Consider the following 18725-nt stretch of genomic DNA (forward strand, 5'->3'; position numbering starts at 1 on the left):
GCCCAGCCAAGCCAACACATAAAATTAACTGTCACAACTTCTATTCTATTTCAAGTCGTTTCTATTTCTTAATTTTATGGCTGAACCCACAGCATATGTAAGTTTCCTGGCCAGGGACTGAATCTGAGCCATAGCTGGATCCTTTAACTCACTGGGCCAGGGTGGGGATCGAAGCTGCACCTCTGCAGTGACCAAGCTGCTGCAGTGGGATTCTTAACTCACTGCACCACAGTGGGAACTCTGACTTCAAGATTTTTTTTTTTTTTGGTCTTTTGTGTTTTTAGGGCTACACCTGTGGCATACGGAGGTTCCCAGGCTAGGGGTCGAATCAGAGCTGTAGCCACGGGTCTGCACCACAGCCACAGCAGCTCGGGATCTGAGCGGCACCTGAGACCTACACCACAGCTCACAGCAATGCTGGATCCTTAATTCACTGAGTGAGGCTGGGGAATCGAACCTGCATCCTCATGGATACTGGTCGGGTTCCTTGATCACTGAGCCACGACGGGAACTCCAATTTCAAGATATTTTTAAAACTACCACCTTCAAAAGGTCCATCTGGGGGGGTGGGGGATGCCTGGGGCATACGGGAGTTCTTAGACCAGGGATAAAACCGAAGCCACAGCAGTGACAACACCGGATCCTTAACCCACTGAGCTACTAGGGAATTCCCAAAAAGTCTCATTTTAGCCTGACCTTTCTTCCACAAACCACTCTGAGCACCGGCGCTGGCCCCAGGGTAAGACAAGTGGCATCTGCGTGCTTGTCTGGGTCTAGGTCAGTTTGGGGGGGTTTCTGGCTGATCTGGAAAGGCCCCTTGGAGATGCATCGCTCGGGATTTGAAGCCAGCTCTGTGAATGGTCTCCAGTGGGCCTGTCCTGGGGCCCAGGGCCACTGGAGACCCTGCTTCCTGGAGGCAGGTCCCTCCGGGTTAAAGAGGACCAAAGGTCACGCACTTCACATGTGGGTCTGGCCTTGGCCTCTGCGCCCTCCATTCAGCCTGTCCAGGTCGACAGTCTACCCTTGGCAACAGTTTGGGATGTTTCCTGTGGCTCTAATCAGAGTGAAGATTTTTTTTTTTTAGGGCTGTACCACAGCATATGGAGGTTCCCAGGCTAGGGGTAGAATCAGAGTTGCAGCTGCCGGCCTGCACCACAGCCACAGCAACCTGGGATCTGAGTCGCATCTGTGACCAACACCACAGCTCAGGGCAACGCCAGATCCTTAACCCACTGAGCGAAGCCGGGGATCAAACCCGCATCCTCATGGATACTCCTCAGATTCGTTACTGCTGAGCCACGGTGGGAATTCCAGGGTGACAGGTTTTAACCCTCCCAGCAAATGACAGTCATGACGGCTTCGGCGCATAGAAATGAAGCAGGTGCAGCGAGCAGTTCTAACGATGTGTCCTGCTCATCTTTCTCATACACACTTCCCATGACCTACGGAGGAAGAGCTGTGCTCATACACAAAAACACAAAGATGACCCATAACTATTGCAAAAAAATATATTTTTAACTTCTCAACAGACGCACAGTAACGCTTCCTGCCGCACGGCATGCGTGAACCCCGGGGGGCTTCGCCCCTCCCTTCAAAGGTCCTGGTGGGGGCGGGGCCTGCATCTCCAGACCCAGAGGGATGACAGGTCTGGAGCGACCACCGGAAATCCCAAGACAAGTGACTAAAAGAATAATTGGAAAAGGAAAAAAAAAAAAAGACAATGCAAGGAAAGTTGTCGTTGTTCTAGGAAAAGTCGTCTTTTTTCACAGTATAATGACTCATTTATAAACAGGAAGTGACTTCTGCTGAAAAATACTTGAAATATTCTCTCAGGGGGAGAAAGCAATTCTTCACAAGCGCAGCTGGGCTCTGGGTGGGGGGCTGCCTGTCCTGAGCCAGCAAAGATAATTCCTCCTGGGAAACCACTGCCGAATGTCTGCTGTGGAGGAGAGAAGGGGCTTGGTACCCTCCCCAGGGCTCCCGGAGGGTCCAGGGACGGTGCCAGGGTGGGCACGTGGGGAGCTGGCAGGTGAAGTCTCCCTGGATTACCCAAGTCTCTGAGATAAACACCCAGAGAAGACCCCCTGCATCTTCTGGGATTTTGCCCAGTAGTGGAATAACAGGCACATCCTGGGCAGTAGGGACGATGGAGGAGCCTGTCCGTGGCGGGCGGGGGGGAGGGGTGCGGGCAGGCACAGAGCACAGACCCTGAGGACAGACCACTGGCCCAGCTCAGTGGCCCTGCTCTCAGGGTGCAGAGGCCACCACGGAGCAAACCCGCAGAGGAAGGAGGGCAGGACTTGTGGGCAAGGCTGGTTGAGCGTGTTGCCTGAGGCTCCTGCTGGATCCAGCTGTCCCCAAGGTGAGCACAGCTGCCTGAGCCTCAGGATTCAAGGCTGCCAGACGTGGCGCCTGGCACCTCGCTGGAGTCGGGGGACATTTCTCGGTTTATTTTGGGGGCGAAGGCCACTACTGAGGTGCAAGAAACGAGCAGTGGGCCTCCCGATGTGCCCCTTGCCCACTTCTCCGGGCACCTCCACAGCCCAAGGGAGGCCAGAGCTGCCCAGAGGCACTGCCATCATCTCAGCAAAGTGGTCCCTTCTTCCGGGGATCTTGGTCTCCCCTCCCTCCTCCCTCCTGAGCCTGAAGGGGAGCACCGGGCCCAACTCCCAGCCCACTGCTCCCTCCAGAAGCGGTGGAGGGGGGTGGGGGGAGATTCCACAGAGAGGACGGGTGACTCTCAAGGCTTCTGAAAAGATAGCAGTTTGGAAACCTGCTCCGCCTGCCCCCCCTCCCCCGCCACAGTCCCGGGTGGGGGACTGGCAGGAGCCATGGCGTGAGCTGAGGATGCTGGCCCTGGGACGTGGTGAAAGGACGTTTCCAGAAACTCACTGTCAGGAGGAGGACACGTGACCCACTGTCCAGGCAGATGCAGTCAATGTCGGTTCAATACAAGGGCAAGGTCAGCCTCGAGGGGTTCGGGGAAGGGAAGGCTGGCTCCTCAAGGGCTGGGGGTGGGGGGCGCAGAGACAGGAGAGAGGACAAGTGTCCTGGGAGCAGAAAGGGTGCAGGGCTGTGGGTGTGCGGGGGCCTGGGCGAGGGAGGTTCATGAGAATGAGCAGTCCCCAGAATGTTCCCGCAGCAGGGGAGGGCCTGTGTGTGCTGGGCACGCACCCCTGAGGGGCTGAAAGAGGCCCATGTGGCCTGAAGTGCACCAGGGGGCGAGTGTGAGGTTGTGGGCTCATGCGAGCCAGTGATGGGGGGGTGAGTGTGAGGGGTTGGGGGGGGCACACCTAGGCAGGTGCTCTGGAGGCTGGGGAGGGGGTACCAGGATGGGAGCACACGCGTATCGAGGAGTTTCTGAGAACCTCAGAAGAATAGGGGAGAAGGTCCCCGACGTGGGAGGGGGTGCTGCTGACCTTGAGCTTGTCTGGAATTTGCGGGCCCCGACCGGGCACAGAGGCTGCCCCGGGCACGGCTCTGTCCAGCACACCCCCCGCTCTTAGGCTGGTTTCCCTGGCGATGCGGCGGGTCTCCCTCCGAGCTCCCGGGGACCCCAGGACCCCAAGGGCACGGGAACTACCTCCGCACGGCCGGGATGTTGCTCCACACGTGCACGGCATTCCGGACGGTCCTGCCATGGGCGTCCTGGACGGTCACGGGGTTGGTCTGCAGGACGGGAGCGTCGGCCGTGAACTGGGGGGGACTGGACCATGCTCTCTGCCCCGCGCAGCCCAGAGCCTCAGCTGCTGCGGGCGCCACGGCTGAACGGAGAACACAGCCCTGGGGCTCCCAGGGGCTCCTGGCCAACATGCCCTACTCATCCGGTCTTTTTCCTACAAATTGCCTTCTCAGCACAAAAGCCGAGACATCATTTTAAAGCTTTTACTGGAGGCTCTTCCATATGCACACAGGTGCCGGGGGCCCCAGGGAGCCGCCCCTCCCCAGAGCTGAGGTGGATTCCTGGGAGGACAAAAGCCCTTGGTCTTTGAGCCAAGAGATGCTTTTCAGGCAGATAAGAAGTTTGCCGGCAGAGAGCAGTATTAAGGGCTGGTGCTTCCCGGTGCCCGCCAGGAGCACCTGGACCTGGGCCGCGGTCTGCCTAGAAAGGACCCAAGGGCATGGGGTGGAGGGCAGAGTGAGCCTGGATGGGAGGGAGGGCTGGACAGGAAACTGAGGCAAGAGGCCACCCAGTTCCCCACACCCCACTCGAGGCAGCCTGGACTCCACCTCCCTGGACGCAGGGGCGGGGTGGCAGAGAGCCCTACGGGGACCGTGTCCAGACCCCTGGCGGGAGGCGCGCGCACACCTGGACGCACCATCGGGCACCGACCAGAGAGGTCCCTGTGCTGGGCACGTCTCCACGGTTCCTGGCCAGCAGCAGGGATGCGGCTCAGCAGCAAGGCAGGAGCAGGCACAGGGCAAGCTCTCTGTTCTGCCTGCGTGTGATTGGGGGCCAGTTTTGATCTACCAAACATGGGGCAGCCGGCCAGGGGTCCTGCCGTCCACCACGTTTGCTGGTGGCTGGTGCCCAGAGCTGGAGGCTGCGCTTTGGGGTTGGACTCACAGTTACTTATTCACAGATTTTTCGATAAAGAGGTCCTCTTACAACCTGGTCCTGGCTGCTGTACGTGGGATGCGTCAGAATTTAAAAATTCCCAGCTTCCTAAAAAGGAGAAATGACCAGAGACGCGGAAGAAAGCAAGGGAATCATGAGGCCACTTTGCTCAACTTGGTGAAAATGATTTTCACACTTTAATTAAATGGCTTCTATTCTGGGAAAACATAACTTACCAAACTGACCTCAGAAAAAATCGAAAATCTTAACAGATGCGTTTCCACAGAAGAAAACTTACCCCCATTTGAAAACAACGGCACCAACAACCCATCCAGACAATTTCACACCAGTCCGTCAACTTTTCAAATATTTTTATGAATCAGGTTTGACACTGACAGCCGAACCCAAGGAAGATCCTACTAAACCCAAAAGAACCTCTCGCACCCGCCGCTCTCCTGCCTCTCTACGCAAAGACCCGACGTGAAATGTTTTTCCAGAACTTGGCAACTGATAAAACAGACATACCCACCATGACTAAGTAGGTATTTTCCAGGAGTGCAAAGACAAATCGTTAAAGCTTATTAATTTATTATGTCTTATTAGCAGAGCTAAAGAAGAAACTTCATTATCTCCAAAGACATAAAAAAGAACATTGGACAGAATCCAACAATTATTCTTGATAAAATTGCTCAAAAAGAAAAAAAAAAGAAAAGAAAAAAGAAATCAAGGGGAAACTTCTGGAAATTTCCATAACATAGTGAACTTTATCAACCTTGACCTCAAAGCCAGCATCAGCTTAGAAAAACACAAGAAACACTTCCGCGAAAGTCAGGAACACTTCCGCGAAAGTCTGGAGTCGCCATTGTGACTCCAGATGGGACAAGAGAAAGCTGTCCGTGGCACAAAATCACAAAGAAAGCCACCAGGACCTGCAGACAATCTGCTCAAATACCTAGAGAGTCTAACTCGATCAACTGAAAACCACCAGCATCCACGAAGTCTTCCAAGAAGCAGCAGGAGCTAACTTTCTGCACAGGGAGCAAAGGTTTCTTGTACGCACATCAAAATCCCTGAGATACAAAGTGGATCATTCCAAGCACGAAGGAGGGAAGAAGTAAGGGGTCTGGAGCAAAGGCAGGAGAGCGGAGAGCTGGGGCCACCCTGTGGGCGGGCAAGGGAAGCATGGGTGAAGGGCACACAGGTTTCGCAATCTCCCTTCCGGACCCACCCCACGACACTGCCACGCGCACCCCAACCTCAGGGCACTGCTTGCAAGAGCAAAGGATTAGAAACAACCCCGCTCTCCATGAATGGGAACAGGTTACACGCATCTTTTTTACAAAGTAAAACCGCACAAAGCGAAACGTACACATTGAAAAAAAGAGTGGGAGAGGGACTTTTTCTCTTTCCTTTTCTTTTTTCTTTTTGTGGTCACACACCTGCAGCACGTGGAAGTTCCCGGCTGCACCACAGCCGCAGCCACGCCAGAGCTGAGCATCCTCTGTGACCTACCCTGCCGCTTGCAGCAACCCTGGATCCTTAACCCACTGGGCGAGGCCGGGGCTGGAACCCGCATCCTTGCGGACACTAGGTTGGGTTCTTAACCTGCTGAGCCACGACGGGAACCCAGAGGAAGGCACCGTTTCACTGGAAGGACCTCCAAGGTAGCAGCAGTGAGAGGCCTGCTGTGGGGTGGGGCGTGGGCAGGTCTGTGTGTTCGCGAGGACGTCCCGGCGGTGACCAAGGACCTGAGGATGCGGAGGGGCCCACGGGAAGGGGCGGCCAGACGTTCGCTACTGGTTTATAAACACTTGAACGTGGGGAGACGTCCCGAGAGGAGGGGCCCCCAGGCCTGGGCTGGGGCTGCCCTGTGTGGGGCCGAGCTGGGAGGCACGGGCCAGGTCAGCCCTGGACGGGCTGGGCGGTGGGGCCAAAGTGGCTGCTCTGATGGCCAGGACTCAGGCCTGAGGAGGGGAACGGAAAGCTGTCGGGGCCCAGGAGGGGTGTGTGTCTGTGGGCGTGCACCTGTGTGCGACGCATGTGCGTGTGTGTGACTGCACCTGTGTACAGTCGTGGGAGTGTGCATGACCTGGGGTGGGGGCCAGGGGAGGAGAAAGGATGTGACCCGCCGTGGCGCCATCCTGACCCCAGAGCCGTGCAAAGGCACCGTCGGGCGCCCCCCAACCGCAAGGGCTCCAGGCATCCCTCAGGGAGGGCCCGGCCCGCACGCACCTCCAGGAATCGAGTGGCCACAGCCCGGTCGTCCTCAGATAGCACGAGATTGTCCACAAACATCCAGAAGAAAGGCTGCTGGCTGCCCGGCCGGGGCCTCGCGTACTGCAGGATGCGGTGGAACTGGAACAGGTACCACCCTGGGGGGCGTCCAGCACGTCTGGCCTCTGCCCTGAGGAACGTGGCGCGCGAAGGCGGGGCAGCCAGGCCAGGCCATCTGCCCCCAGGGCAGTCCTGCCCCCGATGGCCTCCAGGGCACCAGGCTCCCTGTGGGCGGTGGGCAGACCCAGCCTCGCCCAGTGGCCAGGTACTGAGACAAGGCAGGTGCAGGAGGGGCTGGGCCAGCAGCCACAGGGACATGGGGCCCAGCGAGGGGCGCCCTCACTGCTTGGGACGTGACTTCCCAGGGGTGCGAACTCCAAAGCCAGCACGCGGTACTCAGTACAATGGACGTGTGTCTGCGACACCCCAATGAGACTGCTTTTATCCCCACCTCTGCCATCCCCGAGGGGGGCTGGCACACGGGGGTGGGGACAAGCGGCCCAGAGTTGGAACAGACGTGGTTTCTTACCTGGGGGGCGGTCGAAGGCACGGCCGAGCGGGGGTGTAGAGCCATAGACCAGGTCAAAGGGGCCCCAGTCTTCCACCTGCATGAGAGGGCGGGGCGTCTCGGGGGGTGCAGAGCAGTCCCCGTGGGGCCCAGGCGCCTGTGACTCAGGCTGACCTCAGCCCGGGGGCCTCCAAGGGGGGCGGTGCACCCCCCGGTCAGACCCACCTCTGTGGCTGAGGGGTGCAGGGGGCCCACTTCCTCCATCTTGGGGGGCCCACCCCTGTCAGAGTCCTGGGGACCCAAGGTGACTCCTATGTGCCAGCATGGCCCTTAGGGACCCTCCTGAGAGGTTGACATGGGCCCCCAGTGTTCACACGGACTCTGTTGCTGGAAAATACACAGGGAGCCCCTGTCGGCCTCCTCCGGGGAGAGCGAGCAACACCCGCCACCCCCCACCCCGGCCACCCACAACCCTGAGCTGAGACAAGGATGCTCTTTGTCCACCAAGGGCCCAGGCGCCTCCTGCCCAGGTGACATGAGGGACCCGCTTAGCGACTAGGCTATGTTGTTCTTTTTAAAAAAAATCCCAGAGACCCAAATATGAGGTCTCCGGCTTTGCTTATGGCTACCCCCCAGCATATGGAGTTCCCAGGCCAGGGATCAGATCTGAGCTGCAGTTGCCACCTAAGCTGCAGCTGCACCAACGCCAGATCCTTAACCAACTGTGCCGGGCCAGGGATGGAACCTGCATCCCAGCGCTCCCCAAACCATGCTGATCCTGCTGCGCCACAGTGGGAGCTCCAGCTCTCTGGCTTTGTGAAGCACCTCGTCCAGGGCAGCCCTGGCCTCCCGGGACCCTCCCCAAGTCACTTCCCAGAAGCCTGCAGCCCACATCAGTCCCCAACCTCTCGTGGCCCCAGCACGTCCCGTCACGGGGACCTATGACCCCAACCCAGATATGCTCCTGGGGTCACCTGCCCATTGTGCTCTATCTCAGCTGCTGACGGGAGCCAGGTCCCTCAGGGTGTTTGGACGGGGGTTGGGGGGGACCAAGGGGACCAGAGGAGGTGAAGGTGTGCCCACACTCTACATGCAGGTGACAGGTGGCGATCCCAGGAAACGCCGGGAAGGAAGCAGGGTCCTGGAGGAAACCCGCTGGGGTGCCCCTGAAATCCCCCCGAACCGCAGCCAGGTGGCCCGCAGATGCGGGAGCAGGTGGCCCGCATCTCTAGGAGGGGCAGCACCGCAGGAAAGCCCGCTTCATGGGCCCTCGGGGAAAGAGTGTGGTTAGCGTGGGTCTTGAGGACGCTGGACGCAAGCTCATTAATGGGGTGTCGGCTGAGCCAGGGCCTGTCCCATCTCTGCTGCTCAGGGACTCTCGTGTCACCATCCCATCCCCTACTGACCTCCTCCCTGCGAGGGAGGCCCCCGCTGGGCCTGGGGTGAGCTCCCAAAATGCTCCCGGTGGGGCGTCTGAAGGGCACGGGGGGCGGGGGGAGAGGGCGCAAAGACACTGTCCTGGGCTTTGCGGGGGGCATGACGGAGGGGCCTTCTCAGGCTCGGGGTGGGGTGGGGGGGTGCCACCCCGGACTCAGTCCCAGGGGCAGAGCGGGCCCCCCACGCTGGCTTTTTCCTCACCGCTCCGGCCCCTTAGACCCTCTGCCCAGGTGAGAGGCTGTGTCTGTGTGGGGTCGAGGGACCAGGGCCCTCCGGTCCCAAGGCCACAGGAGGAGGCGCCCCGGCCCTCTCCCTTCTGCAGTGACAGCCCGGGCCGGAGCTGGGTGCTGCTGAGGCGTTTTCAGGCCCTTCCTCCAAGGCCACCGTCCAGGACGGCAGGAAGGAATGGGCTTCGAGGAGCCCGAGCACTCGGAGGATGTCTTCAAACCCTCGGCACTTTGTTTAGGGGGCAGGGGGCTGAGCGCCCTTCCGGGCAGCTCACTCCTCTCTCCCACTGCGGGGCGACTCCTGCCTGACCCCTCCCCCCACGTCGGCTCTGCTGGGGGCCGCCCCGCCCCTCCCCGGGTCCCAGCGGTGCCCCTGGAGGACCCCTCCAGCCCGCTCTCGCCTCGCCGCCCGCAGGCACCAGCGGTACTCACCTCCCTTCTCACCACGTTGGTGACATCGTCCAAGTGCCTCCGCGTTCCCGCCTCAGAACCGTTTTCCAAGAAGCCCAAACTCATCAGCTCTGCTGGGGAGCAAAGAGGACCCAGGAGGGCTGCCGCTGGCCGTGACCCCACGCAGGCCCAAAAGACCAGCGCTTGATCAGAAAACACGCCTGTCTTCCGACCTCCGTGTGTGTGGGGACAGAGCTCCCCTAGTGCGTGGTAGCGCACTCACCCTTCATCTTTCCAGGGACATGACAGGGAACCAAGACTGACGGCATCGGTTGCATTATCAATTATTACGCAACCAAACTCTCCGAGGGGTGACTTCAGAAAGTCAGCGGTGCGTGGCCAGGCCAGGCCTCCCTGGTTGCAGTGTCACTTTCTAGGTTAGGAAACCCCGGGGGTGGGGGCGGTGGCAGCCCACGCGGATATCGCTCGGCCAGGCTGTGACACGGCTGGCGGCAGGGGTGGAAGCCCAGCCCAGAAAGGACCTCCTACACTGAACAAAGGATGATGGCTGAGTAGCACCCAGAAGGCTGGGTGGCCGTGGGCCATGACCCCTCCAGGGTGCCTCCAGGGCCAAGCTGTTTCCGATGGTGCATCTCGGGCCGGGTACACAACTCGGGTGTGACGGAGGTCCCTGACCGCACTACCCAGGGTATTTGCACAGCGCTAGCCGGGTGCATCCTCCCCGCCCCTGGGCCATAGACCGAGCAGTATTTTCCATGGATTCTTCTGATGCCTGCGGGGCCCAGAGAAATCCACAGGATTTCCCAAGGCACCAGTGGAGGTGGAGGGGTTGCCAGGGCTCGGACTCCCAGGCAAGGCTGGAATGCAGCACGGGACCAGCCTGGGCCAGCTGGGTGATTGGGGAGGGAGCCGGCCGCCCTAGGAAGGGGGCAGCCGCAAGGTGGTCAGGTGAGTGGAGGGAGGCATCAGAGGTGTGGTGGCCTCCGGCTGCCCTTGGCAGAGAACCTGGGCCCCAGGGCCCTCATTCTGTCACTTTATTTACAAGGCTGTAGGAATGAGCCCTGGGTACTCCTGAACCCACCAAGTCCCCCACCTCCGGAAAATGACCCTCATTTCACAGGGGTCAGCCCCCAGCCCCCCTTTGCCTTCCACGTTAGCACACGTGCGCACGCGCGTGCGCGCACACACACACACACACACACACACACGAACACGCATACACCAGGTCCCCTATGGGTCTCGCTCCAGGCAGCCCCATCTTCCAGTGTGGATACTTGGATGTCACTGGACTCACCTTTCTTGATATCCCCAAAAAGGGACAGCACGCGGACGGGCTCTCTCTTCCACACAGGCACAGTTTTGTACATCTCAAGGGGACTCTCCTATTTGGATTTTTCGAAAAATGGTGTTCTGATGACTGCCGGGTCACAGCACCCATGAGAGACAAGGAGAGTTCCTTCTGGGCCAGCAGAGGCATTTCCCCATGAAGGGAGACACCCGTGCCCTGGGGGCGGCCCTGCCCTGACTGCTGCCCCCAGGCCTCCAGAAGACCGCCCCCCCACCCCCAGGCTGGGGGGCTCCTCCCTGCCCCCACCCAGGCATCTCCAGCACAGGACTGGCAGTGCGGGGGCTTTCCCTGATTGTGACAGAAGCTAATTCTATCCTGAGGGGAAGCCCTTTCCTGTGTTTCTGAGGCCTGGGACTCACCTGAGCCCTCCCTGTCCCCTGTGTGGGCTCTGAATGTGGGTCCCCAGCCACCGGGCGGCCCTGAAGGCGACCGGCAGAGGACCCCACCCAGGCCAGCTGCTGGCCCCCGGGTGCAATGGAGGTGCCAGCAAGGCCTGGGTAACACCGCCCTCCCCCGTGGGGCACGAGCCAGCAGACATCTTGTGGGTCCATGTGTGAAACGGGCACCCCCAGAGCCCGTGCCCCCCAGGAGGTTCACTGAGCGGGTGCCTGGCCTCCAGCGAGCACAGCATTAAGCTGCAGATGGGAGACCAAGCTTGAGCAGGGGGGCTGCCTGGGGTTGGAGCAGATGGCTGGAGCCCAGCACAGGCAAGGACTGCAGGAGGAAGGGCAGGGGGTGCTGGGCTGCCTGCAGGCATCAGGAGATGAGGCGCGCAGGGCAGATCCAGCGCAGGCACAGCCCTGATGGACCCTTGGGGACGTGTGTCCTGACTCCCCGCATTCTCTAGCCTGCACCGCACCCTGGGCCGGCGTACACAGCAGCCCTGAGAATCAACTCCTCCCCTGGACATGAAACTCACCCCCCACCCCCACCTCTGCTGCCATTTGTGGCCCAGGGTCCTTTCTGCACCGAGACGGACAGTTTCTGCCACAAGTGGAAGAGCCTCCAAGGAGGGCAGGCGCCCTGTTCCCATCCAGTGTCAGGGCGCGCTGGGCGGGGTGTCCAGCGGATGCCCCCATGGTGGGTCCAGCAATGCCATGGGGGACTCTCCAGACAGGCCTGGCCACAAACCACAGGGAAAAGAACCCCTGGCCGGCGTGGGCCCCAGGCTGCCCCAGAGCGGCACCCACCCCTCCCTACGGCGTGGCCACCCTCCCTCCGCCTCTGTGTCCCCCAGGCCTCCCCCTCCTCCTCCTCAGTCACTGCCCTGCACAAAAGCATGACCTCCCCTCAGCTGCGATCCTCAACTGCATTACGTCTGCAAAGACCCTGTCTTTACAATCAGTGCGGAGCACAGGTAGCCGCGACCAGGACTTGGCTGTTTCCTTGCCGGAGGAGGGGTGGGGGACACACACAGCTCAACACACTGAGATGAGCTCCCGCCCAGCTCCTGGCTCCTGGCCTCCATCCACTGGACGGCCTCTGGGCCCACCCTGGCTGAGCCCCTTGCCCGCCTCCCACCCAGGCCTCCTTCCCAGGCAGATGCCGAGCTGCCAGGCCCCAGCAACGTTCAGGAGACAGACCCGCTGGTGGCAGCTGCCATCAAAGAAGAGGGTGAGAAAAGGGCCCTTGTTTAAAGGCCTTTGACTTGACTAAGTGCGCAGAGCGGCTGGGCATTTTGCACCCAGTCACCAGGGCACACCAACCACATCAGTTCTGTCCGCGGCCCCAGCGCCCCTCACCGCCTCCCGGTCGTAGAAAGCCTTCAGCCCAGCCCGCCACTTCCTCCTCCTCTGCAGCAGCCCGCTGCGGGGGAAGGGCAGGCACAGGAAGCAGACCCAGTTACTCATGGTGTGAACTCTCCCCGAGGTCCCGGGGCTGACCAGGGTGTCGACACACTCGAAACAGTAGCATCTAGAGTCAAAGAGAAAACCACAGCGGCAGAAATGACCTGGGCTGGGCCACCAGGTGAAACCCCTGCACTTTGGCAGGCAGGGGACAGGCCGCTCCCTGCTCCCGAGGGAGCAACGGAAGCCACACTCGGGCTGCAGACAAAGCTGGCCCGGGGGGGAGGTGGGGCTGCGGCCCAGGACGCGGGGCCAGGCCCTCTTGAGGACCTGAGGGACAGGAACCCAGCTGTCTGCAGGAGGCAGCGGGGGTGCGGGCGGAGGGGGGCCAATGACAGGTCTCACAGGCTCCCCGAAGCCAACTATCTTGCTCCCCCAAACTGAGCCTGCCCAGCCAGGAAGGACCTCCCAGCAAAGCCAAGTTCAGGAGCCGCCGCTGGTGGGGAGACTTCTGGGGTGGGGAGCTGTCAGGACAAGGGTGGCCCAGGAGGATGGAAGGGAGGGGCCCACAGACAGAGCTCAGGCTGGGGGGGCGGCAGGAAATGAGCAGCCAGCTGGGCTCCTCTCACTGCCCTACTTAACAATCGAGGGAGCAGCTATGGCCCAGCGACAAAAACAGAAAGACAAAATCACTAGCACACAGCTTTGGACACGCTCCCTGACCCCAGGTCAAGGCTCTACACTATAGGAAACAGTTGACGTGGAAATTGAAAGCACTGGAGAAAGTCATCCTTTGTTGGGGGGAATCCCGCCGCCCCCCGGGATGTGGAGCAGAGCGGGATGGGAGTTCCCCAGGCTCCCGGCCAGGGGTCCTTCATCCCTCGCCCTGGCTGCCCTGGCCTCGGGGCCCCCTCCTCTCACCGGGTGCAGTCTGGGTTTTCACAGATGAGCAGCGTCTCTCCAGCGCAGCAGATGGAGCAGTAGGACTGGTACCCATCGTCGTCGTACAGGAAGAGGCACTCCAGGAACTTGTCCTTGACGAGGCAAAGCCAGGCTGCCTCCTTGCTCTGAGGCCTCCGCAAGGCCACCCTCGCCTAGCCCCCGCTTACCTTGCACGGAGCGCACATCCCTCCCTCAAACAGAGGGTGCCGAGTGTGCACCTGGAAACTTCCGCAGCAGATGCACAGGTCTGGGGGGAAAACCCACAGCACACGGTGTGTCGTGACACCATCAGACAGAGCTCGGAAGCCCGTTTAACACAAGACGTGCAAGATTCGTACACTGAAAGCCGCAAACCATTGTTGAAAGAAATTCAAGAGCACACAGATGGGCGAGCATCCCATGTTCGTGGAGGAGACCGTACCGTGCAAGGCGGCGAAGCCTCCCCACGTTGGTCTCCAGATCCTTCTCAAAATCCTAGCTAACCTTTTATTTTTGCAGAAATTGATAGACTGATCCTAAAAATTCATACGAAAATGCAAGGTATCCAGAATAGGTAAACGCTGCTTGTGAAAAAAAGTAGATTTGTCAATGCCTAGGGTTGCAAGGGGGGAGGCCAAAGGCTGCGGAACAGGGAGTGACGGTTGATGGCTGCCAGTTTCTTCTTGGGGGGATGAAACTGCCCTAAAATTAGACCACAATGGTCACTGTGCAAACCCATGACTATACTAAAGGACTCTGACGTGTGCACTTAAAACAAGTGTCAGGACCCTTGGGGCAGGTGAAGGGGCTACGAGCGGGGCACCCGCGGGGTCCACTGCCCTGTTCCAGGGATAGACGACTGAGTGAGTCCGCAAACCTTTCCCAGGCTGGCTGACATCCCATCCCTTGACCTTGACAGGTGTGCCATGCTCACCTTCAATGTCTCGCTGGTTAACCTTGACTTCATGTGCAATAAGATCTGGAAAGAAAAGAAGTAGCCTCTTCCTCCACTTGTCTCCTAATTTTAACAGGTCAAGAGGTAAGCTTCACAAGCTGACCTTCTGCAGTCACAGGAGCCAGAGGACCACCAGCCACTAGCCTCCCCCCTGCCCCGCCTTTTCCAGGGACTCGTTAAACCTCCGAGCCCTGCAGCCTCTGAGTGATGTGTGGCTGTTCCCGAAGCGGGACCCCTAGATGCTGCCTGGGCCTGGGGTCAGCATGGCGAGTGGTGGGTCCTGTCCTCACCTCTGCGGGGCTTGGCTGGCCGTGGGGATGACAGCTCGCTGGATCCCACCAGGATGACGTCCATGCTGTGCTCTGCCTCCGGGTCCAGGACTGGGCAGCAGCCATGGGGACACCAAACCAGGAGGCAGCACACGCCAAGAGAAGGCGAAAGTGGCCCAGCAGTCTCTGCCTTGAGCCCCTGACCCCCAGCACAGGGCCGAGCAGACCACCCAGCTCAGCAGGTCCCCCTCCCCTGGTGACACCCACCCCTCCTGACCCAGGGTGCAGGGGCAGGAAGGCGGGTGGTGAGGACCAACCTTGAGGGGGCTTGGGGGGTCCCCCCCAAGCTGGGCCCTTGCCACAGGGTGGGTCAGGGGCTGGTTCTCCCCATGAACAGGAGGGCAGGGGGCCCTCACACGGCCGAGGTCCACCGTGGCCCCTGCCTCCTCCTGTGTCCACCTGCACTGTGAGCCCCTCAGCCACCCCCATGTTCCTGCCTCCCAGGGTCCCCCCCACCCCAGCCCGTGGTCTCCCCCCTCGAAGGCAAGGGGCCGCCTAAAGGGTCTCACAAATTTCGCAGGGCCAGGACCACCGCTCCACATCTGGCCTCGGCGCTGGGTCAGAGTCCGAGCCCTCCAGGGTTTCCAGGTTCAGGGTCTCTGGGGAGGAGAGGGCCATGGAACCAGAGAAGGACCTTCCAGAAACCAGCAGAAAACCAGGTGGCTGGCTGGGAGGGGGGCCCAGGGTCTTCTCACGTGAGGTGCGGGGCGGGGCGGGGCAAGGGCGAGGGCGGGGCGGGAGAGCCTCAGTGCCTAGAGAGGTGTTTTGTGGAAGGGTGGGGGGCTTATGTAGGGGTGCTCCTGTGGGTGGGGTCCTGGAGAGGCAGGGAGGGGGGAGGAGAGGAGACTCCTGGGGGGGGGCAGGGGAGCTGAGCTGGGGAGAGGGCTTGAGGGGGCGGGGTGAGGAGGGCTCAGTGGTGGGGCTCTGAGGGCGGGGGTGGGGGTCCCGGGGGCGGGGCTTAGGGCGCAGGGCTCTGGGCTGGGGGTAGGGGGCAGGAGAGAAGCTGGAGGGAGTTCAGTGGGGCCCTGGGACCTAGAGGGTGGGGTCAGGGTGAGAAAAGGGGAGTGAGGGTGAGATGGGCCGGGGGCGGGGTTGAGCGGGGACACGGCATAACTCCCTCCCTTGGGCTTGGGTGTGGCCGGGGCCTCCAGACTCCCCCGTAAAAGCCAGCGTGAGCCCCCCACCCCGCGTAACCGCAGGGAGAAGCCTGCCCCACAAGGGAGCAGCGAGAGAGCCCAGGTGGACTTCACCGCGCTCTCCGGGATGAGATGAGGACCCGGTGGCTTCTGTGGTCCCCTCCCCACCCGCGAGCCCCGCCTCCACCCAGGAGAAAAGCACCAGAAAATCCCAGGGGAGGGATGGCCTGCGGAACACCTGCCAGGACGCTTCAGGACTGTCAAACTCCTCAAAAGCAAAAAAAGTCAAAACACTGTCACAGGCCAGAGGCGCCTAAGAGGACACGAGGACTGAACAGGACAGCAAAAGGACATGAAGGGAAACTCTAAGGGCATCTCTAACCTGTGGCTTCTTAGCTTCGTGAATAATGTATCCGTGCTGGTTCATTAACTGTAACAAATGTATCCACTATGCAAGGTGTTAATGAGGGGGCGGAGGGCCCGGTGTATGGCAGCTCTGTGTTAGCTTCCCAGGTTCTGTAGATAGAAACTCTTGTAAAATCGTTTCTTTTTCTTCTCTCAATAACACAGTAGCATCGGTGGCCGTGCTGTACGTGACATCCCTGTCTCCGATTTATTTCGTTTATAAGGTGGGAGTTTCTGCCTTTGGACTCTCCGCACCCACGTCGCCCATCCCGCCGTCCCCGCCTCTGGCAAACACCTTCTCTTTATCTGTGAGTGCGTCTGGTTTGTTTTTCACTCCACGTGTAAAGTGAGATCGCATGGTATTTGTTTTTCTCTGTTTCTGTGTCTCGGTGGTTGTAAATGGGGCTGCAGTGAACATAGGGGCGCAGGTATCGTCTCACATCTGTGGTTTCATTTTGGGGGGATGAATATCCAGGAGCGGAATTGCTGCATTGGATGGCGCTTCTACTTCTAATTTTCTGAGGCGCCTGCGTGATGTTTCCCGTAGTGGCTGCACCAACTTACACCCTCACGACAGGGCACGAGTGTGCCCCCTTTGCCACATCCTCAGCAACACAGGCTATTTTCTGTCTTTGGATACCAGTCATTCTGACGGTGTGAGATGATTTTCAAATATTTTCTCCCACTCAGCACTTTGCCTTTTCATTGCGTTGGTGGCTGCCTTTGCGATGAAGAAGGGTTTTAATGTATGATGTGGTCTTATTTGTTTATTTTTGCTCTTGGTTGCCTTTGCTTTTAGTATCAAATCCCAGGAAATCATTGCCAAGATGTCAAGGAGTTTACTCTCTATGTTTTCCTTGGGGAATTTCATGGTTTCAAGTCTTACACTCAAATCTTTTTTTTTTCTTTTTTTCTTTTTTAAGTCTGCACCTGTGGCACATGGAAGTTTCCAGACTAGGGACTGAATCCGAGCTGCAGCCGAAGCCTATGCCACAGCCACAGCAACACTGGATCCTTAACACACTGAGCGAGGCCAGATATTGAACCCACATCCTTATGGACACTATGTCAGGTTCTTACCCACTGAGCCATAATGGGAACTCCCACGTTCAAATCTTAAATCCATTTTGAGTTCATCTTTGTGTACAATGTGGGATAGGGTCCAGGTTCATCCTTTGGTGTGTGGCTGTCCAGTTTTCCCAACCATGTACTGAAGAGACTGTTTTTCCCTCTTGCATATTCTTGACTCGTTATAAATTAATTGTCTGCAAATATATGGGTTTTCTTCTGGGCTTTGTACGTGTTCCATTGATGTGTGTGTCTGTTTTCGTCCCAGCACCATGCTGTTTTAATGACAAGAGCTTTGTAATATTGTTTGAAACCAGGGACTGTGGTACGTCTAGTTTTTTGTTGTTGTTGTTGTTGTTGTTGTTGCCATTTCTTGGGCCGCTCCCGCGGCATATGGAAGTTCCCAGGCTAGGGGTTGAATCGGAGCTGTAGCCACTGGCCTACGCCAGAGCCACAGCAACACGGGATCCAAGCCGCATCTGCAACCTACACCGAAGCTCACAGCAACGCCGGATCGTTAACCCACTGAGCAAGGGCAGGGACCGAACCCGCAACCTCATGGTTCCTAGTCGGATTCGTTAACCACTGCAACATGACAGGAACTCCCACATCTAGTTTTATTTTTCTTTCTCAGGATTATTTTGGGTCTTTGTGATTTTAAGCAAATTTTAGGATTTTTTTCCCTATTTCTTTGAAAAATGCCATTGGTGTTTTGCACTGAATCTGTAGGTTGCCTTGGGTAGCATGGTCATTTTAACATATCAATTCTTCCAGTCCATGAACACATCTTGCAAAGTGTTTTAGAATATTTATTCTTTAGAATATTTATTCTCTCTCCTTTTTTTTTTTTTTTTTTTTACTCTTTATGGTGGCACTTGGCAGCATATGGAAGTTCCCAGGCTAAGGGTCGAATTGGAGCTGCAGCTGCCAGCTTACACCACAGCCACAGCAATGCCAGATCCTTAACCCACTGAGCGAGGCCAGGGATCAAACCCGCGTCCTCATGCATACTAGTCAGGTTCTTAACCTGCTGAGCTACCACAGGAACTCCTAGAATATTTGCTCTAAGAGTTTATTACACCTTTTTTTAAGCGAACACTGATAATGACACTGAGACCATCTTCCCCGGGCCCAGATGCGTTGTCTCAATTGCTCTCTCCTCCTTTGGCTGCGTTTAGCTTTGTTTTTCAGCTAGGACACCAGATTAAAAGTGATTATAGGGAGTTCCCTTTGTGGCGCAGTGGTTAACGAATCCGACTAGGAACCATGAGGTTGCGGGTTCGGTCCCTGCCCTTGCTCAGGGGGTTAACGATCCGGTGCTGCCGTGAGCTGTGGTGTAGGTTGCAGACGCGGCTCGGATC

At 58.6% G+C, this 18725-nt stretch overlaps 1 protein-coding gene across 27 annotated transcripts; it reads right to left on the bottom strand.

Moving 5' to 3' along the window:
• Positions 1-1494: 1494 nt before the first annotated feature.
• Positions 1495-14818, bottom strand: DNMT3L (DNA methyltransferase 3 like). 27 transcript variants are annotated; one of them, XM_047797814.1, is made up of 13 exons: positions 14717-14818; positions 14406-14450; positions 13660-13739; positions 13472-13584; positions 12506-12677; positions 10710-10797; positions 9437-9528; positions 7362-7437; positions 6791-6930; positions 4310-4439; positions 3584-3669; positions 2893-3050; positions 1617-1681 (listed from the first exon to the last, which is right to left on the bottom strand). In XM_047797814.1, the coding sequence occupies exons 1-12, from the start codon at positions 14778-14780 to the stop codon at positions 2964-2966; spliced, it is 1173 nt and encodes a 390-aa protein (XP_047653770.1). In that variant the 5' UTR covers positions 14781-14818; the 3' UTR covers positions 1617-1681; positions 2893-2963. The 27 variants fall into 27 exon arrangements, with proteins under 27 accessions (XP_047653727.1, XP_047653770.1, XP_047653720.1 ...); XM_047797840.1 differs by lacking the exon at positions 1617-1681 and adding an exon at positions 1883-1939 and having other exon boundaries at positions 2893-3008; positions 4320-4439; XM_047797825.1 differs by lacking the exon at positions 1617-1681 and adding an exon at positions 1883-1939 and having other exon boundaries at positions 4320-4439.
• Between the last annotated feature and the right edge of the window lie 3907 nt (positions 14819-18725).

Source organism: Phacochoerus africanus, chromosome 1 (genome assembly GCF_016906955.1).
Source record: "Phacochoerus africanus isolate WHEZ1 chromosome 1, ROS_Pafr_v1, whole genome shotgun sequence".
Classification (NCBI taxonomy): Eukaryota; Metazoa; Chordata; class Mammalia; order Artiodactyla; family Suidae; genus Phacochoerus; species Phacochoerus africanus.

Coding starts and splice junctions, on each gene's coding strand:
- DNMT3L (XM_047797746.1), bottom strand. CDS start 14,780: ATGGACGTCATCCTGGTGGGATCCAGCGAGCTGTCATCCCCACGGCCA. Junction 6,931..7,361: donor TGCCTTCGACCGCCCCCCAG/GTAAGAAACCAC, acceptor GACGCCCCCCAG/GGTGGTACCTGTTCCAGTTC. Junction 4,440..6,790: donor TGGCCACTCGATTCCTGGAG/GTGCGTGCGGGC, acceptor AATCACACGCAG/GCAGAACAGAGAGCTTGCCC.